Source organism: Myotis brandtii, unplaced genomic scaffold, assembly GCF_000412655.1.
Source record: "Myotis brandtii unplaced genomic scaffold, ASM41265v1 scaffold744, whole genome shotgun sequence".
Taxonomy (NCBI): Eukaryota; Metazoa; Chordata; class Mammalia; order Chiroptera; family Vespertilionidae; genus Myotis; species Myotis brandtii.
The window spans coordinates 1,747,919-1,775,532 of record NW_005370965.1 but is presented as its reverse complement, the minus strand read 5'-3'; the positions used below and the strand labels follow the sequence as shown (position 1 = coordinate 1,775,532).

At 34.6% G+C, this 27,614-nt stretch overlaps 2 protein-coding genes across 3 annotated transcripts in view; one reads left to right on the top strand and one right to left on the bottom strand.

Moving 5' to 3' along the window:
• PSMD1 (proteasome 26S subunit, non-ATPase 1) overlaps window positions 1-27,614 on the top strand; it is a 95,714-nt gene that overhangs the window by 29,957 nt on the left and 38,143 nt on the right. For both annotated transcript variants that reach the window (XM_005882971.2, XM_005882970.2), the window contains exons 15-16: window positions 729-824; window positions 1,879-1,943. In XM_005882971.2, coding sequence (XP_005883033.1) covers window positions 729-824; window positions 1,879-1,943 — 161 coding nt within the window. The remainder of the gene's footprint in view (window positions 1-728; window positions 825-1,878; window positions 1,944-27,614) is intronic.
• HTR2B (5-hydroxytryptamine (serotonin) receptor 2B, G protein-coupled) lies at window positions 8,830-26,433 on the bottom strand. Its single transcript, XM_005882969.2, has 4 exons — window positions 26,151-26,433; window positions 24,668-25,273; window positions 13,961-14,161; window positions 8,830-9,997 (listed from the first exon to the last, which is right to left on the bottom strand). Exons 2-4 carry the CDS (start codon window positions 25,188-25,190, stop codon window positions 9,108-9,110), a joined length of 1,614 nt encoding a protein of 537 aa, XP_005883031.2. The 5' UTR covers window positions 25,191-25,273; window positions 26,151-26,433; the 3' UTR covers window positions 8,830-9,107.

Below are 27,614 nucleotides of genomic sequence, written 5' to 3'. Positions count from 1 at the left end.
CTTTTCACATTGGTATTATTATAAGTAGTCAGCAGTATACTGTCCTCTATAATCTGATTAAAAGAACTATTTCTAGCCCAGTCAGTGTGACTCAGTGGTTGAGCATCAACCCATGAACCAAGAGGTCACACATGCCCAGGTTGTGAGCTCAATCTCCAGTGAGCGGCGTGCAGGAGACAGCCGATTGATGTCTGTCTTTCATCAGTGTTTCTATCTCTCTGTAATTTTCCCTTCCTCTCTCTCTAAAAATCAATAAAAACATTTAAAAAAAAGAACCACTGCTATAATTTACTGATAAAATGACTAATTATTTTGCTCAACTATCAGACCTCTGTATTTCTTACTCAGTGTTCAGTGCCAACAAATTAAATAATAAAGTAAAAGCAAGTTAGAATATGGAATAGAAACTGGCTTCTTTGTGTCCCTTTGATAAATGGAAGTTGAGTGTCACAGGGCAGTAGATGTTGATACTGAGTTTATACTTTCTAGAATGTATGAGGCAGAACAGGCATGTTATGTTTCACAGAATGTTGGGAATTTCAAGCAGTTAATTCCTCATGTTAGTCTTATTTCCCCATTCATTTAGAAAATACCAACCACAAAATAGTTCTTGAATTCGTCTTTTCCTACCTAAAACAAACTCTCCCAGTGCATACAACTATGCCCATTAGTCTATAGAAGTTATTGTTTGAAATAAGTTGGTGATTGATATTGAATTGTTTTCTTAGGACCCAATTCTTCGACGGTCTGGAATGTATACCGTAGCCATGGCTTACTGTGGCTCGGGTAACAACAAAGCTATACGACGCCTGCTACATGTTGCTGTAAGTACTGTGATCTTTCTTGGGGATGGGATGGAAGGGAAAGTTTGCAAATGGACCCTACATGTCTAGGTGAGTGCAGCACCTACATCACATGACCACTATCAGTGGTCTCAGGTTCAGATTCTCATTCACAGGACATGATCAGCTGTATCCAAGCATCAGGTTCACATAGTTTTTCAGAAGGATGAAGGACAGGATAACAGTCTGTCAGTTTGAATGAAAATCCGTAAAGTCATTCAGGTGCAATGACTTCTGAAACTCCAAGGGGCACCCTCATTGAAGAGACAAGACTATTATGTGAGTCTGTGCAGCAGCCCTGGGACCAGGAAACCTAATGAACAATAGGAACCATTTCTTTTCACAGCCTGGGAAGCTAGCTTTCAGGCTCCCCTAAGGAACATGCCCTATTTCAAGAAAAACATTACACAGGAAAGCCAATGCCCATGTTTTTCAAGAGGCTTTTCCACTCAGTCCTCCTAATCCAAATATAGCTTCTCAACAATAAATACTGTTGCCTGGTAACACAGCAAGCACCCCACATATGTCTTAACTCAGTAGGTTTCTGCTCTCATGATGCTGGGAGGAGATAAACCCAAGGTCAATACTTCCCATGCAGAATGGGCTTAAAACTATCCATAACTCCTTCCCAGAGATAATCACATCCCACAGTACTTACTAGTAGTTTATCCTTTATCAGTGTAGAATGTGGTATGTTCTAAATGTTTGCGTTTTGCTTGAACCTTAGGACATAAGTTTTTGAAAATAACATTGAAGGAATGGTTAGGATTTCATAGTAGCCCACAAAAGCCATAATGCAGCTGAAATAGTCTTTAGAAGTAGTTCTGAACCTTAAACACCACCAAGTTTTAAAACTTGTAAGCCCTGAAGTAAAGACATTCTCAGACAAGTTTTTCTAAATTGGGGAAAGACATTCTAATAAAAGAATAACATATTAATGAGGTCTAATGTATATTTGAATGATGTTGGTTCCTATAAGTTTGATCTGGTAATAAAATGCATGGTATAATGTAATCATTCTTAAATTTTTTCCCAGGTGAGCGATGTTAATGACGATGTCAGAAGGGCAGCAGTAGAATCACTTGGGTTCATTCTATTCAGGTAATCATTTCTAACTTCCAGTTCTATTTATATTCCATTTCTTTTTATAGTCAGTAACTAAACAGAAATTCAAATACCTGAGGAATATATTTAGGTTTAGAATAAGGACCATTTAACAATAAGATTAGTACTGGTCACCTGACTAATAAGCAAGTTTGTCTTGGGATTCTGAGAACCTATTTGAGAAAGAGTAAAATCACTTATTATTTCTCTTTATTTTTTGTTACGTTTCTGCTTATTCACTTTTTAAAATCTGAGTAACACCTTCAGTATTCCTCTTCCCATGTATATTGGTAATTCAAATGGGATGACACCTCTTACACAGGTTTATAGAGTTCTTGAAGCTCTTTCATGAAAGTAAAAGGTAATAGGCTTTGTTTAAATGCAAAATGGTAAAAAAAAAAAACAAAAACTTGCAGGCTTAAAAATACTATTTTTTGGACTTGAAGATTTGGAGAAGCCTTTGGTATTATAATATAGTTGTGATTAAGAGGACACATTCTGAAACCAATCTGCCTGTATTGAATCCTGGCTCTGCTACTTATTAGCTGAGTAACTTTGGGCTTGCTACTTATCCTCCTTAAGCCTCAGATTACTTGTCTGTGAAATGGGTATAATATTTGTGTGTGTTTTTTATGATTATCTAAGCCTTTAGGACAGGCTCTGGCAATAGTAAATGCGGTTTAAGTGTGCGTTAGTGGTAATTATAATAGTGGTGGTAGATGGAGTAGTGCTTCTTCCATTAGTTCTCACTGTCTGCTTAGCTCTGATTTCAAATACCACTGTTTTGTTTTTATCTTAAAATCTAACAGAGGAAATTAAAAGTACTTCTTTTAAGCTCTATTTGGACACTGCTTGTTACAGCTTATTTGTGATGAAATTACACAAAATAAGTTCCCAGGGTACATGTTAGATGAGTCAAGTGTCTCGTATCCTTTTAATCTCTGATATAGATTTTCTACCCCGAGTTCCTGGGAGTGAACCTTTGTTACAGAGAGTTGTGATATAACTTGACAAATATGTATTGACCATCTACTATGAACTGATTACAGGATCTTCTCCATTATCTCCCAGATAGGAAGCTATCCAATTACTGCAGGCTATAAAAGATTTTCTTCCTATCATATCTAATAAAAGAGAAATATGTGAATTGACCATCACTTCATGACGCCCCCACAGCCAATCAGGAGCTAGTATGCAAATTAACCCAACAAAGGTGGCAGCAGCCCCGCCCCCTGCCACTCTGGGCCTCTGGGCAGCACGCCTCCTCAGGGCCTCCCTGCTGCGCTCCACACCTGTCAACCATCCTTGCAGCCTCCCTGTGGCCCAGCCTCTGGCCTCAGAGGCAACCCTCTGGTGCCTGAGGTCGTAGCTCCCGGTGTCTGGCATCTCCCTCTACCCCACCCCTGCCCTGCTGCTCTGGTAAACAAAACCCTAGCGTTGGAGCAGCCCCGCGGGTGTGGATGCGCGCTGGAGCTCACTCGGTGCACAGTTAGTGTGCCCTGGGAGACCTGGGCCAGCCAAGGGGTGATGGTGGCAGCCGTGGTGGCAGCGGCAGGTGGCTCAGCTTTGTTTTGAATAGATGAAAGAAGCCACCTACACAGTAACTCAAATTATCAGATCTCCCTCCTCCCTATCTTGCCAAATCAATAGGGAAGGGGCAATGAGCGTGGAGGGAGGGAGGGCGGAGGAGGAAGAGGATGAGGAAGGGGGCCAGTTGCATCCCACTTTCACAGTGGGAAAGTGAAACGCACTAGCGCACCCAACCTCTCCAGTCCTCCCCGCCTCCGCCACTGCTGCACAGACTGCCGGAGCGAGCCCCGCCGCATGCCGGCCGCCAGGGGAAGGAAGGCCTATTCTTGCACGAATCTTAATGCATCGGGCTTCTAGTTGTAGATAAAAATGTTGAGTAAAATTGCAAAGCACAGACCCATATGGCATGCTAATTGATTTCTCCTTATACCAGTGAGTTTTATTGAATGAGGTTGTTCAACCAACTACTAATGTTCACTGTATTATCCTCTAACCCTCATTTGTCCAACTTGTTTACAAAGATACTAGAGAGCCTTCACTAAATTCTAAATGTATTACACAGATCTGCTAATCTGATACCTCCAAAACAAGGTATGTGATTAGTTGCTTATTGTTTCTTAATTTAGTAAATCTATAGATGCGTCAAGTGTTCATTCCTTTTCTAAGATCTAACAAAACCTATGTATATTAAGCTATTCTACATTTTTTTAAAAAGATCTGCACCCAACTTTACTTTTAATTTCTCAAATCCACTTTCTTGAAAAGTTTTGTTCTGAACATTGGGATATTTTATTTAGCCACTGTTGTACCTTTTCGATTTTCTATTTTTCCTCAGATTTGTCAGCAGTAGTTCTATGATTACAGTGGCAAGTTCTATTTCAGGGAGGTGGTTCATTTATTTTAGAGACTTGAACTCATTTAAGGCAGTCATTCTCTTCACCTGTTTTGCATTTTGATCCATCTTCACATTGCTTTTTATCTTTCTGGTCTAAAAATCATTCTCCTGAGAGAAAAGATGGAAGAAGCAAAATAGAAGTTGAATAGTTCTATTTCTTTCCTGTCATCTTTGATATATCGTTTTAACTGAGCTGTGATCCTCATCTTCTTAAATCTTTGCTCTAATGATTTTATTATTGCTATCCAGAAAGGTTTGGGTATTTTAAAGATTTTCAAACTAGATAATTTTAGTATGGAAAGTATATCTTCTAGGTGTACTCTTAGTAACTGTTGGCTTGTGTAAAGAATCCTACTCATGATAGTCTCTTTCTTTGTTTTGCTTCTTGTCAGCTGTTCATTCTCCCTATGAGTGACTATATTTCAAGTTATATAAATCAGTGGCCTAGTGTGTATATTCTGCCACATAGGAAGTTGATGAACTAATTGAAAAGATTTTTGTTTGCTCTCAAATTAACAATTCACTTTGCCCCTATATTCCTGTAGCTCACACATGTGCTAAATTCCCAGTTTCAGCAACAGATGTCTCCCACGAGCTGCTGTTAGGCTTTGCTAAGATTTACCTAGGACAGTGGTTGGCAAACCGCGGCTCGTGAGCCACATGTGGCTCTTTGGCCCCGTGGCATGGGCCACGAAGTTTCAATCGCACTATATGTGCGTGCCCGCATGTGGTATTTTGTGGAAGAGCCACACTCAAGGGGCCAGTTTGCCGACCACTGACCTAGGATATAGGATAGTTAGATCCAGCTAAGGAGTTGTTTATGTGCTCTTTATTTCAAAGGGACCATTTTGAGTTTTCTTTTCATAATATGATTCTTATAAGAAGTAGAAACTGAAAAAAGACTTTAGAAATGGTTTTGTCTAAAACTTCATAAATGAAGGTAATTAAATGTAATCAATTTATCTAAGGAGCTACAGTTAAAACAGTTTTTTTCTAAATTTAAGATTAGTACCATTTCCTAGGAGTGAGAATTTTTAATTTTTCCAGTGGAAACTTAGAAGTTAACCAATATTCTCATTTTTTAAAAGAGAAAGAAATTGAATTCCAAAATAGTTAATAAAATTTCCCATTGTTATAGAGCTAAATGATAGAACTGAAATTCAAAACAGGTTTCATGATAAACCAATGCTTTCTCTACCATGCCTTTTTGTTAGAACACTATCTTCCTAAATGGCTCTGATAGAGCATGTTTATTCTCAAATTTCCTCATTAATATTTAGAAAGTTTCTGTCCTGTCTTTTAAGAATAGTAAATGTTTTCTGATTTGTCATCATTTACTCTCTTAGTGTGTTCCATTTTATCATTTCTTCCCTGGTAGATGTCATTTTTTAAATAACTGCAGACATTTGGCCTTCGTGAACCATGTTTTGAGGATTTATTTCTTCTAATTTTTTTTAACTTTGTTTTTAGAGTGTACTTATTGAACAGACCATTTCAAACATATCAGTAAATAATGTATTTGTATTTCAGCAACTAGTATGAAATTGTCTCTGTGGGAACAAAAAATTCTCATGTATATTATCTCCCTTATTCTCAGGATATTCCAAAGAATTGTAGTATTTTTACTGTTTCTTTCTCCTGAGTTTGTGGGTTATTTGTTCATAATGTATATGATAAAAATAGACAACTAAATTGAAAGGCATTCTTGTCAGATTGAAATGAGCCTAATACATTTTTTATCTAATAATTAGGTAATTGTTGGTCCCATTGTTACCAGTCTAGCAGCAAGATTTTATTATTATAGCAAGATTTTATTATTATAGCAAATTGAAAAAAATTTGCTATGATGGTGAATAAGTTAATTGATCTGACATAGACCTTAAAATGAAACGATCTTGGAGGTCCTTGGTCATCTTTGCTGCTACTTCCACTGTTGCAGTTTGCAACTAAATAATTCTTAGTGTATACATTAAAGTGTATAATGTTTTCAGATATGGATGGATCTTGTTAGGTGTGAGGGAGATTCTTTGTGCAGGTATCTTTTAGGCCACAAAAATAGGTTCCTTGAATGTAAAAATGTTGCATCATTATAGATCCTTAGAATTTTAGGGAACCCTAGCAATCAACTAGTTAGCACCAAATGCATGAATTACCTTTACAATATCTCTATTTACAATTGTATATCAACTTGATACATATTTTTGGTATGCTGTTCTCTTTTTCTGCCTCAGTATCTTTGTGTTTATGTTCTGGGTGCTATAACTTTCTTTCTTTTTTCTTCTTTCTTTTTTCTACACCTTTGTTTTTCTTCTCCGTTAATTAATAAATATGGAATAGAATGAAAGTTTTTCTTTTTTCAAAATTATTCTAGAGAGATACAACCTAGTCCTTTTCTTCGAAGGTAAGATTAGTAAATAGAGTTTCTGTGTTGCCATAGGATTAGTTAACTTTTGAGATTTGCTTAAAAATTAAAGTATTCTGAAATATAAATATCAATTATGTATCAAAGTGGTAAAAATATTGTGCTATATTGTACTTTTTTCAGAAATAGTTTATATTGGGTTTGTATTCCATTTTCTAGAATCTTCTGGAAATAGTAGAATGCCCTCATTCATTAACTAGAAAGATCTCTCAGCTAACTGCAAGCAAAGAGGTTTTTTTTCTTTCAGAAATTGAAGCTAAATAGTTTAAAGGTCTAATAGTTAATTTTATAGGTGAGCGTATGTTTAAGCATATACACATATTTGGAGGCAATGTAGAGCATGTTGGAAGATAGTTCTTCTACTTTGGATTGTCTAGAAGTAGAGCTTGGCAGTGTGATTGCTATCTCTAGTATTTAGATTTCCTGAAACAATTATAGATACCGTCAGATACATAAGATACCATTTGAAAGACAGAGTGATGTCTGAAAACTAAATCTCACAAGACTTTACATGAATATAAATATTAACATATGCCAATTCCATCGTATTAGAGACTGGAACCAAAACTGAAAAGAATGTTTTTTGTTGTTGTTGTTTTAGGAACATAAATTATTTGAGATAGCCTATCCTTAATGTTGCTGAAAAATCTTAGACTGGTGAGGATAAGTGCCTAAAGCTTTGATAATTTAGGAATTATATTTGTAAGATATACTCTTTTTGGCAGATGACATAGAGCTTGTAAGATATATATATATTAGATCCAGATTATAGGAAAGGATTCTGCCATTTCATTTGGAGAATATATACCTGGTTTACTTGGGCTGAGTAATAGCCAACATGTTTCTTGAAGTAATTTTTTAAAACTGAGTTGCGCCCTGGCCAGTGTGCTCAGTGGGTTGGAGTGTTGTCCCATGCACCAAGGGGCTGTGGGTTTGATTCCTGGTCAGGGCACATACCCAGGTTGTGGGTTCAATACCCGGTCGGGGCACATACACAAGACAGCCGATTTTTCTCTCTCTCTCTTTCTCTCTCTCTCTCTCTCTCCTTCCCTCATTCTCTCCCCCTCCCTCCCTCCCTCTCCCTTTCTCTATCTCTAAAATAAATAAAAAGCATGTCCTGAGTGAGGATTTTCTTTTTTAAAACTGAGTTGTGTTGAGAAGGAGAGCAATAGAATAATAGGTTGAAGCATAAGAATGGATCAACATGAAAAGAAAAAGCTAAGATATGTGCTGTCTTCACTGCACACCCCCTCAGCCTAAATATATGAGAGTAACATAAAAATAAAATTTTAAAAAGTAAAAAGAATTGTCTACCATTTACTATATTTACCCCCATAAGAACCCTATGAAATGTAAATGAGGAAACTGCAGCTCAGAGAAATTTAGTATCTTTAAATCTAATCAGTTAGCTAGTAAATGACAGATTGAATTTATTCCCAGATCTAGTGGTACAAAATGAAAAAATGAGAGGATAAATAAAAAATGTTTGTGCCCGAAGTTCAACCAAGTCTTTGGGTAAGCTTTGGCAGACATGATCTCAACTTACGAGACCATTTAAGTTTAGGTTCCTGGATTGAGGTCTCATGCCTCCAGCTTGCACATGTTATTTAAGAAGGTTTAGGTATCCAAAAGTGATTTCATTTGTTTTCTCCTCCTCTAGTAGACCCACCTCTGCTGAATAGATCCCTGGTATCAGCTATTTAATAAACGGCTATAGTTCTAAGATCCTATTATTTTGTGTGATATCCAACTGCTGTCCTCCCTACCCCTTCCATCAAGGCAATTTCCTGATGAAAGCAAAATTATGACTACTAACTAACCCACACCATAAATGACAATCTTAACTTCTTATCTCCAGAAGTGATCATTATTTTATACACTTATTCCTAGTCCTCTGTTCCTATCACTGTTGTTATACCTTATGCTTTTAAGGCATTGAAGACAAGGATAATGCTTTGTTTGTTTTGTTTTATTTCACTTGTAGCACAGCTTTGCATACAAGTAGGAACTAAATAAATTCTTATGAAGACATTTGTAAGCCTGAGATGTATTGATTTATTTAATTTTATTTCATTTGAATACCTCAACGTTTAACCAGGGTGCTGGATTATTTTAATTTGCAGCTGTACAAAATGATTTTTTTTCATGGAGTAATTGTGTTCAAATAAAGAAAATTGGATACTCTTAATACATAACTCTTAGTTTAAAGAGATGATATGATACATGAGTTAAGTTCTTTACATAATTCTTGGTTCATTCATATCTGCTTCATCATCCTACTCATCATTATATTAAATGAAAACTGTCATTTCTTCTATACATAACTGACTTGCTCTTCAGTTTTGTCACCTTCATTTTCGGTGAGAAGAAGTGTATCTAGTAGAATGATTGAAGAAGACTGAATGGTTGAACTTCGGAGCCTCCTTGGGCTTTGGTACATAGCAGGATTAATCCCATTTTGTATCCCATGTTTAATGAAAAATTTAGAGTTCTCTGCCATTGGATTCCGGAAGATATTACTGGAGCACTTTCTAAGAGTTTTTACTGATTTTGTGTCCCGGTAATTGCAGATGATGTATCGGCCAAATGCATCCCGAAATGTCTTGTTGAAGAGGGTATAGACTAAAGGATTCACACCTGAGGAAACGTAGCCTATCCACACAAATATCTCCAGGAGCATTTTGAGAGTAGTCTGGTTGCAGGAATCACATAAAACTAAAGTTATGTTTGTAATAAAAAAGGGGCACCACATAAGCAAAAAGAGGAAAAACACAATCCCTAGAACCTTTGAGGCTCTCTGTTCATTGGAAATGGTCTGCAGTGACTTTTTTCCAACTGTGGACATTCTTCGCATAAGTATATCATGGCTTGAGTTGGGCAGAGTTTTGTCCTTGTGAGAACCATCCAGCATTGCCACTTTTTCAGGTGAGGAACAAGGTGTTTCCTCCCTTTGGAAAACTGTGGACACAGTCAGCCACGTTAGGCGTTGAGATGGCTTGTTTCTGACCAAGTAAGCTTTCTTTTGTAAAGCATGTATAGTAAGAAAGTAGGTGACAATCATGATCGTCAGAGGTATAAAAAAGGAAGCCAGTGAGCCGAAGAGCATGAAATTGCCAAAACGATCTTTTGTCAGTTCACAAGTGATGTTATTTGGATTACCCACATCAGTTTCTATCCCTTTAATAGGGACTGGAACAGCAATGCCTAAGAAAGAGGAAATAAGATAAATTAATTTTATGACTTTTGATTCTTAGATTAGGTCCTCTTAAAGTTTATTTTAGTGACTTTATGTGGTTAGTATATTGTAATTCCTGGTACCCACAATACAGAATCTGTCAAAGCACTTAATCAAGGGAAGATTTGAAAAATAGAGCCTAAGTAAGCAAATCTGCTATTTTTTAAACAGACATTGGCTAGTGATTTCAGGTTTATATTAAAGCTTTCCTAAAAATATATGTTCATAGAATAGTAGAGAATGTCTTCATTTACTCTCTACTTCTCATCATCTATTTTTGTTTGTTGATCTATCTCAGCTTAAGGAAAAGGTATTCAAGAGACTCTGCTTTTATCTTATTCGATGTAGTTAGTTGTTCTAAGACAGCAGTTCTCAACCTGTGGGTCGCGACCCCTTTGGCGGTCGAACGACCCTTTCACAGGAGTCGCCTAAGACCATCCTGCATATCAGATATTTACATTACGATTCATAACAGTAGCAACATTACAGTTATGAAGTTAGCAACGAAAATAATTTTATGGTTGGATCACAACATGAGGAACTGTATTTAAAGGGCCAGAAGGTTGAGAACCACTGTTCTAAGAGATGTCAGAGTATGTTCATACAACATATTAATTCTGAATCAGTATCATCTTGACATTACATGGTTTCTTTTAACAGATAGTTTTACCTTTTGATGTTTGTGAATGTCTTTTAACCTTTTCCTTCTTCTTAGGGAAAACTAAGGGGTTCATTGTTTTTAAAAAATGCTATTTAAAATTTTGAGACTATGTGAATCATGAAATTTATTTTAGGATTGAATTCCTCTAATAGATATGAAAGAAATGTACCTCATGCTAATTTTCTAATACTTTAAATACTATAAATAGTTAAATATTATTTTGCTTGGTGAGTAGTTTATTAGGAAGACAAGTAACACAAGGGTTAGCCTGAATCTTTTCCCTTTGAAAGAGCAGATATTTTAAAATAAGACTGAATTAATATTTAGGAACCTCTAGAATCCTTGTGTTGTTTTATGAATCTAAAAGTACTCCTTTATCTGCACAGCCTTTTTATGGTAGCTAAAGAGCCCTGACAAGAAAGTTTTCCTCAAACCCTTTCCAGTGGAGGCCACTGCTTTTTCTACTTTTCTGCAGGACTATCACCAGAAAGAGGATTCTGTATACTTAACTATTCTACACTAGGGGTCAGCAAACTACAACTTGAAGGCTAAATCTGGCCTGCCTTCTCTTTTTGTAAATAAAATTTTATTGGAACATAGCCATACTCATGGTTAGCGTATTTCTATGGCTGCTTTTGTTCTGCTGCAGAGTTGAATAGTTGTGGCAACTATTTTGCCCTTTACAGAAAAAGTTGGCTGAACCCTGCTCTACTGTCTTACTTCCAGGTAATCATTCTACTCTTCTTTCCAAAAAAACATTTCCCTTTTAAAGTCTATTTAATTGACTTATACCACTCTATTCTCCATTTATCTACCAACCTCCTGGACATTTGTTATCTTGCTTGATAGCTCCTTGTTATAGTCTTCCTCTCCACTGTTTCATTGCTAACATCTCCCATGACCTTATCCCATTGTTGACCCTTACACCTTAATTTTATGTTCTTGAACTTCTCAACTGCAATTATTATTGTTTGCACTCCTGAAGCCTTTTTTAAATCCACTTAAAATTATCCCTTATCTAAAATTGTGAACTCTTATATTTCCCTTTCTTGCCCTTCTAATCTTCATTACCGTAGAACTTCTGTTTACTGTTACCTTGACCTCTAGTCCATCCTTCCTTCTCTATTTTCACATTCCGTTAACCTTATCAAGGCTCACATTACATTCTCAGCCAGATTGTTGGCCAATACAAACCTTTCCATTGGTACTTTTTAAACCTTTCCCTTCTTATTCTCCTTTAATATCTTACTATTGCCAAGTGTTACCTTGGATAATCATAAATCCAGAAGAAGAAAGTGAGCCTTTTTAGTACTTTGAAGAATTTAAAAACCGAAGTAACCCCATCATCAGCTTTTCTTTTACAAAGTTACTAAATTGTCATTGGTTCTACAAGACAAAGTGTGATGAAATGAAAAGAGCATTGATCTTGGCCTTGGTGCTGAAAAGCTGTAAGAATCCTTAAGCCAACCATTTAAACCTCTAGATTTTTTCTCATATATAAAAGGAAAGTGTAGATTTGTAAGATTCCTTCCAACACCATAAATCTGGGGTCTTTTTATTCTTTTTTTTCCCTGCATACTTATATTTTTGTATTAGCCTAATTTATTTCTGTATCTCCTTCCTTGAGTGTAAAGATTCTTTTTCTTTTTTTTTTAATCTTTTTTTAAAAAATTGATTTGAGAGAGAGAGGAAAGCAGAGGGATAGAGAGATAGAAACATCAATGAGAGAGAAACATTGCATGCCCCTACTGGGGATTGAGCCCGAAACCTGGGCATGTGCCCTGACCTGGAACTGAACCAGTAACCTCTTGGTTCATGGGTCAACGCTAAACCACTGAGCCACACCGGCCGGGCAAAGATTCTTTTTCTTATTCATCTTTGTTGTCTTAGTACCTAGCACATCATAGATGCTCAATACAATTTTGATCAATTTATAAATTCATGTTATCCAGCCTTAATTGAGGCACCACATCTATCAACAAGCTGTTTATATATTGGCTTGATCATATTCCACAGTTTCAAATGTTTTAATTCTTAAGAATTCATTTTTCCTATTTTCTTCCTTCCTTTGCCTATTCTTCCCACCCTACCCCAAAAGATGTGGGTTTTTTGAAGTGAACTATTTTAGGTTTCCTCCTCTCCACTTTAAATATTGGTAATTGTCACCTAGTATCTTCCATGCCTTTTCCCTAGCTTCCTTTGGGGGAGCCTCTTCTGCTGTCAATCAGGCTCTGCCCTCCAAACTGTTTGCAAATCTCTCCATTCTGAATAGACTTTTCTTTGACCCTACTTTTTTCCTAAGCCAGAGGAGTACCACTCCTTTCTTTTACCTCCAGGCTTTTTAAGAGGTTTGGCCCTGGTGTCATTATTTCAGGAATATAAAGGTTTAATTTCAGTGTCTTGCTTTTTTGCCCCAGTGTTCTTTTCTGATTAGAGAGAAGTCACACCTTTTCTTGCTTTCCTTTTAGCATGCTAGATCTCTTGATTTTTTTCTTTCCTCTTTGAATATTTTATACCATGAAGACTTGAATGATCATAGTAATTGTTGTTAATTTGTTTGTTTTTCTAATATTAACTTATAAGAGGTTTGAGTTATTTATGCTGTACTTTATGCTAAGATACTATATTATAGTAGCTATTGAAGATGGGCATAGAGCCATAAAACTGTTCAGAAGAAATATGATTGCTTTCTATAAATCATTTCTGAACATCATTTGTATCTCTCTTAAAACTTCTAATTAAACATATTCAAAACACTTAGACATTTACTGCCTTTAGTATGTACACATATTTGCTTCCAAGATGAATTTATGATCTTTGATACCTGCATACAAAATACTTGGACTGTTTTTTTTTTTCTATTTGTCTTCTTAGATGTGATTTAAGATGCTTTTTTGTTGTTCTTGTTGTTATTTTAATATTTTGGGATTCTGTATGCTACCTAGACCTTAGTGATCTGTTAACAAATATGAAAACTGTTTTTTTAGACTTACTCTTCCTGCATGTCAAAATTAAAACTGGAAGATAGATCAGTAAACATGAAAATGGATCTTTCTGAGGACATGAACTTTTCTGCTTTTTTATACTTTTTGCTGGTAGTATAGTTTAGAAGCTGTATGATTAATGTAATGGCATAGGAGCTTGTGTAGATGTGTCAGTAAGCTGCCTTGACTTTTTGTGCTGAGTTTCATAACCCACCAGGCCTGGAATTCTAGCTGAATGGAACCAAAGGCTATATACACCACCCTGCACCCTGACATTTCCGACATACCTATTGAAATTAACCACACCGCTGTAATCTTGATGAATGCTGTAGCTCGTGAGTTATATTGATTAGCCTGGATTGGCTTTTTGATGGCTATATAACGATCCACTGAAATGGCACAGAGATGCATAATGGATGCAGTAGAAAAAAGAACATCAAGAAATAACCAGGCAGGGCATAGAACAAGTGGGAGGGGCCACATAGCCTCTGAAAGAAAGAAAAACAAAACAAAAACATTTCTTCAGCAAAATGACAACCTTCAATCTGCAGTTTTTCTTCAGTGCTACATATTTTTTAACCTTTTTTTTTGTTTACCTGAAATTTAATGACAAACTGCAAGATAATGTTTAACTTCAGATAATGGAATCAATAATATTAAAAATATATTTCTGCAGATGGTACCTTCTAAATATATTTTTGTTCTTATAATTAAAACCCTTTTCTAAATCAGTGTGTAGCATTATTGTGACCTTTGCTGTTTTGTCTATTCCTTTTGTGATTTTAAAAAATTTATAGGATGTTGCACCTGGAACTTGACCTTGCTATTCAAATAAAATTTTATTTTTAAGCTGCTGTTATATAAGAAGAAAATCTTTTACCATATGGAGGAAGCAATGTAATGTGGCCAAAAAAAAAAAAAAAGTATTAGAATGAAATTATCAGTGATGCCTGGGATTTGGGCTCACTTCTAGCAATAACTAGCAACATGAACCTTGTATAGCAAACTCATTTGGTGAAATAATTAAGTGAAATTATTTGAGTTTTCTTTTTGACAGAAATAGCTCTTAAATAAAGTTTGTAAAAGAAATGGCTTCAGGTTATACTGAGGAAAAGTGGATTATTATCCTTTCAAGTCCCATTATTCACTTCAAGTTACGGAGATGAAATAAGTGATACAAACTTTTGGTTTAAACAGAAAATCTCAGGATTAGACATAGTACTTAATTTATTTAACAAACTCTTTATTTTTAAAAAACACCATATACCTCATACAGTCTTAAGCATTTAAGAAATATAAACTGTTTTAAAATGTAAGGTTTTGGATATGGTATTGAATATTCTACATAGCTTTCCAATAAATTTACTTAGACAAGTATCCATACAAAAGAGATTTGCTACATTACGTATTATGCATTTACCCACCACATACAGATTTGTAGTTTCAAACTAAAATGTATTCATGAGCCACGCTGGCCTGTGTGGCTCAGTTGGTTGGGTGTCATCCTGTGCACCAAAAGGTTGTCAGTTCGATTCCTAGACTGGGCACATGCCCAGGTTGTGGGCTCAATCCTGATAGGGGACATGCATGAGGGAGCCCATCTATGTTCTGCTCTCACATTGCTGTCTCTCTCTCTGCGTCTCCCCTTCTCTCCCTCCCGCCCCTTTCCTCTCTTTCTAAAATCAATAATAAACATATCTTCAGGTGAGGATTAAATAAATCCTTTTTACAGCTTGTCCTATGTCCGCTGACAAAATATAAACTACTTTTCCTGGTTTTTGCAAGTGTATCTAACTTTGACAGGCATAAGATGATTGAGATAATTGAAGGAGGACAAAGATAACTTCTCAGGATTTCAGAGCACCAACCGGCCCTTTTATTGTAAACTGTTTAAACTCAAGAAGCCTAGGGGTAGAGAGAGATTAGCGTCCTGGGCCAAAAAAAAAAAAAAAAAAAAAGACCATAATTTAGAGAAAGAAGTTTTATAGACTTGAATTTAGTTACTTTTTTTTTTTCAAGAATCAAGTAGGATTTCAGTGAAAAAATATTTGGATACTTCACAGAAAGGTAGCCAGGTCAACATATTAAAATGTTTGTTCTGTCCTAACTGGTTTGGCTCAGTGGATACAGCGTCAGCCTGCGGACTGAAGGGTCCCAAGTTCGATTCCAGTCAAGGGCATGTACCTTGGTTGCGGGCACATCCCCAGTAGGGGGTGTGCAGGAGGCAGCTGATCGATGTTTCTCTCTCATCGAAGTTTCTAACTCTCTATCCCTCTCCCTTCCTCTCTGTAAAAAATCAACAAAATATATATTTAATAAAATAAAATAAAATGTTTCTTCTTAGGAACGTAATAACAAAATCAGTATGAATTTTTGTTCAGAAAGGGTAAATTATTGCGTGATATTTGATTCCATGTTCAGCAGCTTCTTTAGAAAAAGGATTAAAGTATCAGGTGGAAGGAGTAATTCATATTCTTAAGTAAATTACTATTATATCATTCCTACTTCACTGAATTGGTGGTGGGGATAAGGGATGAAGATAATAAATTATAGAGTCACTGAGCTGGAAGGGACCTTAGAGATTATATCACTGATTTTGCAGATGAGTGAATTCAGGTACAGTTAAGTCTCTGAATATGAGAGGGATCATTTAATTATCAAAATTTGAAAGTCTTCTTTCAAGCCTTGCTGCTCAAAGTGTGCTCCTCAGATCAGCAAGGATCAGCATAACCTGGGAACTTGTTAGAACTGCAAGTTCTTAGGCCTCATCCCAGACACTTGAATCAGACTCTGCAGTTGAACAAGATACCAGGATGATATGTATGCAATTAATGTTTAAGAAACACTGTTCGAAGACTTCCTGGGAAAGGTTGTGTCTGGCTTGATATTAACTAATGTAGGCTGGGCACTCAGAATGCCTCAGAAAGGAACTTATGGGAAATCTCAAAATAAAGAGTGGCAGAAAAATTTGTGTGTAGAAAGAATCAATTAAATTTTCTCCCTTTTAGCTGTCTTATTCAGATTTCTGTTAATTAGTGGGAAAAGACCAATGCAGTCCAAGGTAGCAGTGTTTGCCCTGAGCTTAAGCAAACCAGCGGTCTAAGTAGAGGGAACAGAGTCGCGTGTGATTAAGAGTTTTGCAGTGTAAACTGCTTACAGTGAGCTGTGTTCTGAACTGTCCTGAAGTTCTAGATTGAGGATGAGTAGGAAATAGAAAAATGGCTCAAGTCTGGGGCTGCATCCACAGATACTGATCATAGTTAAGGATTGTAAAAGCCAGATAATTAATGTCGTACCTTAGGCTTTATTTATTTTTATTTATTATTATTTTAAATTTTATCTTTATTGTTGAAAGTACTACAGATGCTTGCTCTTTTTTTCCCCATTGACCCCCTCCACCTCACTCCCACCCCCTTCCCAGGCCTTCCCTGCACTACTGCCTATCCATGGGTTATGCATATATGCATATAAGTTCTTGTTAATGGGTTGCAAATAATTTTTAAACTTGCCTATTTAGCTATTCTAACTATGGGTTATATTTTTTAAAATTAAGATCTGGAGCCCGGCTGGCATGGCTCAGTGGTTGAGCATCGACCTATGAACCAGGAGGTCACGGTTCGATTCCTGGTCAGGGCACATGCCTGGGTTGCAGGCTTGATCCCCAGTGTGGGGTGTGCAGGAGGCAGCCAGTCAATGATTCTCTCATCATTGATGTTTCTATCTCTCCCTCTCCTTCCTTCCTCTCTGAAATCAATAAAAAAAGTATAAAAAAAAAAGATCTGGAAAATTTTAATCATAAATCTAATAGCCATGAATAAGAAGCCACAAAGAACTCTCCATGTCTTTGGAATTATATTATCTGACCCACATATTCCTAATTGTGGGCTAAGAGGGAAAGTTCTTTAGTGCTAATTTAATTAAACCTATGAAGCCTCATTAGCCTCATTTTCCAATGAATTTATTTTATAACTCCAGTTTTGGAACAGGAAATATGTATTAAAGTCAGTTCAGATCGCTATAATTTTGTTGATTCAATGCTTTCTTATTGAAAATAGTAGAAATATGGAGGCATGGAAGAGAATTTTCTCTGAAAAGAAAAGAGACTGCCCTAGCCGGTTTGGCTTATTGGTTAGAGCGTTGGCCAGTGGACTGAAGGGTTCTGATTCAGTTCCAGTCAAGGGCGCCGTACCTTGGTTGCAGGCTTGATTTCAGTCCTGGATGCATGCTGTCTCGCTCTACATTGATGTTTCTCTCTCTGTCTCTCCCCAACCCTTCTACTATCTCTAAAAATCAATGGAAAAAATATCCTCGGGTGAGGATTAACAAAACAAGAAAAGAAAGAAAGAGACTATGAGGTTTAGGATTAAGAGAGATGGATCATTTGGATTAAGCTTTATGATTCCAAGTTTTATGAAATACTAGTGAATAGACATTTTATGAAACTAACATAAAATAAATAGATGACTATATTAATAGAAATCTTTTATACAAAGCAAAAAGAAAAAAAGGTTTATTTAATTGCCTAAATAGATTCAGGTAATCTAAGAATTTATACAAATTAAAAACAATTCTAGACATTCTCGGTTTATAAAGGGACTTCTTCTAGTCCATATGCTTCCATTCTAAAATTATCTTTTCAGTTAGTATTAATTTCATAGGCTCAAGGTAAGAAAGGTTTCTTACTATTCAGAATAACTATAAAAGATTCAGTTGACATGGCAAGATAGGTTAACTATTCCAAAACTTTATGTTGTTTTTATTAGGAGTTTCAATTTGTTTTAACGATTTATAGTTTCATTTATTTGTTGTAATGTATTATGTCCAGCTTATTTCCATAAGAACTTATTTAAAATGGAACAGTTGCAGATTTACATAAAAAGAAAGAAAGGTGTATCTAAGAGTCAATCTATGGGAAATAAGTTATCAGACAGTTTAGTTAAATTACTGCTACCCTGCCTGGCCAGTGTGACTCAGAGGTTGAGTGTCAGCCCAGGAAGGATTTGCCGGTCCGGGCACATGCCTGAGTTGCAGGCTCGATCCCCAGTAGGAAGGCAAGTGGCGGGTAGCTGATTGATGATGTTTCTCATCTCATCGATGTTTCTATCTTTCTCCCTTCCTTCCCCTCTAAAAATCAATGAAAACATATTTTTAAAAAATTACTGCTACTCTGGGACTCTAAATTTGACTTCATAAAAACAACAGAAGGTGGAAAACATTTAAATTATATAGCATTTGTTGTCCTGCAAAAAGAAAGCACACAACTTTTCTCTGAAAAATATCTCATTGTGTACCTCTTTCCCCCACACACTTCCAAATTAAACTCAAGAGAATTTAATTTCAATAAGGTTTGAATAATTGCATTTCTATGAGTGCCTGAAATAATCACAAATTGATAATTATAGAAGCAAAACAAGTCTTAGATGAGTCTTAGGTTATAGACAGCTCATTATTTACCTAAAATATTCGTAGCATAGGAAGTATTTATCTCCGTCTTTTGAGATCTTGCTTCCAGATGTATCCTCTCTTTGGCTCAAATAAATTTTCATAAACATTTAAAAAATATTAGTAGCACAAGTGTTTTGTTGTCTAAAATGAGGACTTGTATGCTTTAGATACAACCATGCCAAAGGGGTGATAGAATTGCCATTCAGTTACATACATTTCTATTTGTCTCCCAGAGAAGGTTCAACAACATCATATGCATAGGTCTAATATTTAAGAATTTATACACGTATTGGTTAAGACCCAGTTATTCTGTATCATTTAATATGAAATATAACTTTTAAAAAACACTGGGTGTCCTGCCTTTGTCCCTAGAGAAAATTCTATGGTCCTCTTGTTAGAGTGATTTAAAATATGTATGTTGGATGTGACATTTTTGGTTGAAATAATTTCTCATTTCATTTGAGGAAATAGTTTAATACATATTAAGAGTGTGAATTCTAGTCAGTTCTCCTGGGTTCAAATCATGTCTTTGTTATTTATTTATTTTTATGTCCTCTCATAAAGCAGGGATGATGATAATAATTTTTATAGGGTTGCTTTGAGGATTAAATGCAATAATAAATGTAAAGTGTTTAAAACAATGTCTGGCATAGAGAAAACACTCAATAAATGTACTACTATTGTTTGACAGAAACTAGCCAACTAGCCCAGACATTAAAACACTCCTACTTAGAAACAATAACCCATATCATCAGTATAAAATTAGTATGTTTATCTCCTGCCTCCATCCAATTGAACTTAAAACTGTACTTCAAAAAGAGGGTATGAGAACATGTTTACCGGTTTAACTTTTCATTTGTAATGAAAATGTGCCTTTTATTAAAGCTGAATTTATTTTATATATAAATGGCAAAGACACACAAATAACCTATATTCATTGCCATGCCTGTTGTTTTTGTTTTTGCAAAAAACAATAGTTTTTTGTGTGTGTTTCTTTTTTTTGTTGTTGTTAATCCTCAACCGAGGATATTTTTTCATTGATTTTTAGAGAGTGGAAAGGATGGGGAGAGAAACAGAGAGAGAAACATCGATGTGAGAGAAACAGATCAATTGGTTGCTTCCTGCACACACCCTGACCAGGGCTGGCGATCGAGCCCGCAACCAAGGTACATGCCCTTGACCAGAATGGAACCTGGGACCCTTCAGTCCGCACATTTTTCTGAAACCTGCTTGCCCTTTGGGTAAGTTTTTAGTTTGGAAAACTGAGTTATGTCATCAGTTTAGGAAATAATTCACAGTAATCTATAAGTCTGGACCATAAGATAGTTCCCTTTGGAGGATTTAAAAGACCACGTACGTATTTATTTTTAAAGCCTTTCCCCCTAGGGGGCTGTGCTGTGGAGTTCACAAAGGTAAACAGTTCATGAACAGATTAGAGCAGGACAATTCCAAAAAAGACATAGTTTTTAAGTATACATTTTTTTAATCTCAGAAATTTTTGTTTTCATCTTTACTTTCCAGAAAAGGGAGACATAGATAAGTGCTTTAATTTTTATTATGAAGCTTCTGTTTTGTATTTGTTGTTTTTCCACTACATTTGAGCATATGAAATATTCTGGGGTTAGATGTCTGATATAATAGTGCTTAAAATGTTTCAAGTGATTTAATACTTATGAAAAATTTTCCTTGGTTTTTAAATTTTCCGCTTTCCAAAATGAAGTGCCTTTAATTGCTTTGCTCCCTCATTTAATAATTGGATAGAGCAGCATTTTATTACATAAATTTATAACTGATTTTTTTTAAAATTTTACTAGTATACATCTGTTTCCTCTCTGTTCAGACACACATCTAACTAAATCATATCCAAACTAAATGACGTATTTAAGGATATAAACCCTTTTGCATACTATACTGATAATACTTGCCAATTATTAGTGCCTATAATGTCCTGGGCCCTATTTGACAATTTCACAAGACACCTGCAATGTAAGATTTAGCAAACCAATATTACAGATAAGGTGATTGGACTCTGATATGTTAAGTGATTTACCTAAGGCAACATAGGAGGCCAGGATTCAAAGCCTGGGTGTCTTTCTTCAAACACTGCCCCCCACCCCCAATCCTTTAGCCATTTTTTTTTCCTTTAGCCATTTTATACATCCTCTTTCAACTGTACCACAGATAATATTTAACTTACAGATCATGAGACATGGATTAAAATTTAAGTTATAAATAAACCAATAATGACCAATGGATGACCAAATGCTGTAAATCTTCTATAATAATAAAAGCGTAATATGCTAATTAGACCGGACAGCCGAATGACCTTCCAGACGTCCTTCCGGACGAAGCCGGGGCTGCGAGGGCCGAGCCCCTTGCACAAATTTTGTGCATCGGGCCTCTAGTATTTATATAATGAGAAAAGGAAACGTTTAGCGAAATTCTTACACTGTGAACATCCTTTTTTATATTAGCATATGTTGTTCTGTTTTCCTTTGTGTCCTACCTAATTATTTCTGATGTAGGCATTTTCAGGACTTAAGCTATAAGTTACTGATTTGTGATCCTAGTTTTGTATAGGCAAGACAGTAAAAAAATAAATAAAAAAATAGAACTGTATAATAGGGGTGTTAAAGCCAGAGAGGAACAAGTGACAGAAAAGTTGACAGAGCACAACTCATTTGAAAAACCATGTTATGCCAGGAGTCATAATCTTGGTAAAATAAAAATTCAAACAATATATAATCAAATATTATGTAAATCATTGGTGTAATAAAATATTCCTTGGTATAGTATAAGAGCCACTTTTTTAAAATTCAGTGCTCTCTTCTTTTTAAAACTTAATTTATTAAAATATTAGCTAATATAAAGTTTCTTTGTTACTTTAATTGAATTTCCCTGAAATAACTAAAATCACTCATCATCATAGTGGTAATTAACTTTTTATGTGTATAGAACTAGAGATACTTTTGTTTGTACAGACTTGCAGAAGTTCTGAGGATTCTCTCTGTAATGAGAGAAAATATACAAAATCTGTTCCATTTAAAGTTAGAAATTCTTACTAATTAATTTAGGAAGTCTTACTAATTATTAGCATATAAAGGGCCGTCAAAATTTCTTAATATTTGAAGTCTTATAATATGTGCAATTCCCAATTTTTAAATGCATTGATTTGAAGCTTTAAAGAAGACAGCATGCATTTTCTTCATATACTTTCACATAAAAATGCAATGTTGTCAGTAATGAATTAATGCAGTGTTTTAAATAGTGGTTAAGTGCTCAGGTTAATTCATTAAAAAAAAAATCTAGCCCTACTATACAGCTTGATTACTGATAGTAAAAGTGTTTGGGGGTATGAAAGATTTTATTTTGTAATTTAAAAATAACCAATACAGGTTGTCCTCCCAAAAATGTATATACACTTTAACAGCTAATAGCTCAGTTTTGAAAATGAAATGTATTTTAATAAACACTGCCTTTATAATTATTCAAAATGTGTGTATACATTTTTGGGGGATACCCTATACTTGAAAGAATGTAATGTAGTTAAAAATACATATATTATTTAGGACATAAATAGAAAGATGTTCTACGTATGTTAAAATATGTTGGATTTCCTGCTAACTTTTTTTTTGCTAAAAATATCTTGGGCCCCAAAACTTTAAATAATATAACCTTAGTTTTCAGCTGCTGGATACCTATTCTTTTCCCATGGAATACATGGAATTACCTCTCATCTATTTTTGTGTTTTGTTTGTCACCTCACTTTAATACTATGGAGCTTTGCCTTTTCAAATTCCTTAACTATTTAGCTGATAATTTATAAATATCTACCACAGTATTTTATATATAGTAGATGTTTGATATTTATGGACTCGGGACATTAAAGTTAAAATTTACTTCTACATAACTTGTTCAGTCTCATTTATTTAACTTATCAATTAAATTTTATGGTAGTAGGAGGTGAACATTTTAACATTTTCTGTATGCCTAGCAAAGTACAGCTTTAAGGAGTATGATTTTACATATAAGGCTACAATTATGTATATGGAGATAAGAACTGGAACCCAGTACCTGTACAGTCTTTACTAAATATGCATAAATGTTCCTACATAATCCTCATTTACTGTATTTCTTTTAAATTTTATTGAGAATCAAAATTGTTTAGGTTCTCTTTTAGAGTAAGATTTCTTAATTATTTTTCACGGTTATGTGTAACACTAGATTATTCAAAAGATTATGAATTTATAAAAGGGAGGAGGATAGATAGATAGACAGTATGAATGATTAGAGAACCTATTAAAGCAGCAGAACTTATTCACTGATTGCTCTGCCACAGAAATTAAAGCCTGCGTAAATATTGGCTTAAAATGGGAAGTTTCAGCTCATCACCATTTGGTTATATTTGGGGAATCAAGTGCTTAATTTTAGATATCTTTTCTATAAGTAAAAAAATGTAATGTTTCAACCTGAATATAATATTTTTGAATGGCAGTTTTTCTTCATCTCCTAATATGCATTGAAGTTAAATAAATTTTACTTCTATAACCTGAAATATTTTTGTCTTTGCCATATAAGCATAATTCCAGGAAGCCCTATTCTCTTACAAATAATTATTTTTCTTAAGCACTTAATGAAGGGAATACCAGTTTACACCAAACATTGAATAAGTTAAATAAACTCTTAATATTGATTCTTAGGAGTCCTCATAATTCATCAGCAGAATTATTTGTGTTTACTCAAATTCTATAACTAAAGATAATATACCTGAATCAGAAACTACTTATATCATTTTAATATTATCTTTTTATAATAACAAACTAAGACTTCAGTGTCAGGCTACATTTTTTGTAAGAACTCAGGTGCTGGTCACTTACTTTAATAACCTAGAGATCTGATGGGACACTCTGAGCCGGACCATTTCCTTCAGCATCTAAACATAAATTTTTCTTAAACATGACACATGTGTAAGAATTGTGGTTGAGTCTAAATTACACAAACTATAAAAGGATACAATAAGAAATTTTAGAATAATTCTAATTTTAAATGGTGATTTAAATTAAAATTTAGTGGTTCAAAGATCTTATCATTAATAATTAACCCAGCACATAACTGTTACAGAAGTGTCCTAGCTATGGTTTTGTCAAGTAAAAAAGCATTAATAATGGGAAAGTTGAAGTATATGTCTGTTTTTCACTATAATTTTTTGGTAATGTATGCAGAATCAATGAATATTGCTAGATGACTTCAAATTATTTTATTAGGCTAAGGAGGGAGTAGAATTATTTCTAAGAAATTATTTTTGCTTTTTAAAACTACCATAGAAAACCTGAAACTAATATAATATGTTAACTATAATTGAAAAATAAAAAATGGTTTAATGAATAAATAAAACTACCATAGAAAATTATTAAAAAACAAACTGTTTACTCACTATGTGTTTTAATAGTCAAGGTCCACCTTTAAAGATTAAATAAGTATTCATTCTTTAGTAGTATAGTATATCATAGTTCTTTGATTTGATGGCAGGAACAAAGTGAAATACTTACCAAACATTATTGTCAAGAGGGCAATTGGCATCACAAATAATCCAACCAGCAAATCAGCCACTGCCAGGGACATTAGAAAATAATTGGTAGCATACTGCAGCTTTTTCTCCAGTGAAACAGCCAGAATAACAAGGATGTTTCCACCAATTGTAGGTATTATCAACATGATTATCAGAAGAGCTGCCCAGCGTGGCTTGTTTCCCTGTTCCTCACCAATCTGTTTCATTTCCTCTGGTATCGATTCTGTCTGTAATCCAGACCAGTTAGAAGAGATTAAGTGATCAAATGAGCTCTGCAAAATGAGCTCAGTAATTGTGCTTTGTTCAGATGTTCTGTAAGAGAAAGCCATTCGCTGTTTTTCTGTGATTTGATCTGATTCCAGGCAATGGTCAGCATGGTCAGTAAATAAACTGGTCATCTGCTTTTTTAAGGCATTCTTACCCATGCCAAATACTTGAAGCCAAAGTTGATTCCTTCCTTTCAGAACAATTTCAAGTTCTCTAAAATGAGAGCGCACATGCATCTGTCCATGTCTGTAGGTAAAGCCCAAGTTTAGTATTCTGTAGAGGCTCCCATTTCAGAAGGCTTAGTGAAAGAAAACGATAGCTGTAAAAAAAAGACTTTATTAGTTTCTCTTTTTTTTTCTTCTGTAGTGGTAGAGTTGTGTTAGAATTGGAATGTCTGAGTTTTCCCTAGGTATAAAATATGTGGATTGTGTTATTTTATTTACTTTATAAAAACAGGACAAACACTTGAACTTAGTAGCCTTTCCCTTCACAGTAGGTCTCTTGTGCATTTGTGACAGCGCAGCCAGTTTCCATAAACATGTTCCTGATATTTCAGTGATTTAGTGATTTATAATAAAATACGAGTTGTTCACTTTACCTTAGAATATGTACAGAAGAATATAAACATCAAAGTACTAAATAGTTCTGAATGGAACTTTTTGGTACACACTAGCCAGCCACACACCTAGAAACACTCTCAGCCCACCTAAAGTGTAAATTTTTTACCAGCTAGAAATTTTTATTTTTCGGACAAGGCTTATCTTAATACTGATATAAATGCTGTTTTCATAAAGCATTTTAGGATTTCTTTAGTTTGAGAGAAGGGAAAAAAATACAGGTATTACTAGGATCCAAATAATTGTTTTAGTAATTTCATCTTGTAAAGAAAGCAGGTCTCTGCAACAGATATTTTTTTCCAAGTGTATCACTTTTTGCCAGATTTGAACCAGTTTTTTGTTTGTTTTAAATAGTAATTTTTTTTTCTTAACTTTCTCAGTTTCCTTGGAAAGGAGGGGAAGCTAAGAGGAAGATTAAACCATTTATTCATAAAATCTACAGATCCCATATTAAAAAATTTCCATTTAACATTGGTAAATTTTTCATTTTGGTTTTTAAACTAAATAGAAATGAAAGATTATAGAAGCACAATTTTTGAAGAAAAAATATATTAACTCTATTATTTATTAAACACTTACCTCTTATTTGCTTGTTTCCGTTATCTGCTCAGTAGACCTGCTTGCTGCTGTGACTGAAGTCCTCCTCCCGTTGACTTATTCTGAGCCTCCAGCACTGGCACTTGAAAATAATGAAACTAATGTGTTGTATAGCTGTAAGCATGCCAAGGAGGTTATTTCCTCTTTGATATATTCGTTTTTAGAGAGTAGCAGCATTCATTATAATTAATAAAATCACCAGTGAAATATGTTGAACTAGTTCATGACCCTTATTCAAGTTATATTCTTAAGAGCTCTCTTTAATATTTGGGGAATTATAATAAACTCTGTTGTTTTAGCTTAAGATAGATTTGTTGTGTATTAACCCTGGGCTGTTTTTCCCATTTGAGAAAAAGTAAGACACAATCTAGAGATTGTAGAGCTTTTATTTCTGTGAAGAGAAGAGTCTGCCCTGTGAGCCTTATAGCAGTTTCTAGAATTCTAACTTGTAGCTGTGAAACAAGATTCTTACCCAGCTTTTTATGCCTTTGCTGTGGAACATAATTTGCTCTGGTTGCAGCCTTATATAGAAAAGCACAGGAAGGTCTGGATTCTACATGTATACATAAGTTTTAGCAGAAACTTTTTCATTGCTTATTTTTAAACAAATGGCCTCTGAATTTGAGAGTTGGTTCATTGACAGTTTTTGTTTTTCCACAGGTATGTTGGGGAAAGCATGTGATATGTAATGGAAATATATTTCTGCTTTATTGCAGAAAATGGATATTAAAAATCTTAGCAGCTATGTTATCTAAGTTTCTCATACTAGAACTTCAGCATTTTCAGTTTCCTTTTTTAAAAGATCATCATAGGTCACTTGTATTTTAAAATTATTTAATTACTTTGATTACTGGTAGTACTTATACCCTTTTACTGTTTCAAATTATATTTCTTAGTTTGTGTGGTAGTTACTGGAAAATACTTGGTTCATTTCAGTTCTACTGAGCATTTCAGATTTTATTAAATACTTGCTACTTTTTTAAAACTCAAAATTCAATATTTTAGAAAAAATATTTGCTAAGAATTTGAGGTAAAAACAAATAAAATAATATTCAAGAACAATCATATGGATTTAGTGTGCCAGAATTTGTCTTTAGGAATATGGAAATATTTTTTAAATACTGTTTTATTATGAAATTACATTTTGGCCTCTGTGCTTACACAGGTAGATAGAGGTTTGCAAAACAAATGGCATCATATTGAAATAGCAGCACCAATGTATTCAATGAAAAGACTTGTATGAAGTAAACCTTCATTATTTGTGTTTATAGATCAAATTTTTATAAATATTCTGTATATTATAAAATACTAACCATTATTATTATTATTATTATTATCATTATTATTATACTTTGTCAATACTAACCCCTCCCACACACATTCACTCACTTTTTTAAAGGAATCTTAACTGAAAGTACTTAAAATTGGTACTTAGATTATTCTTTT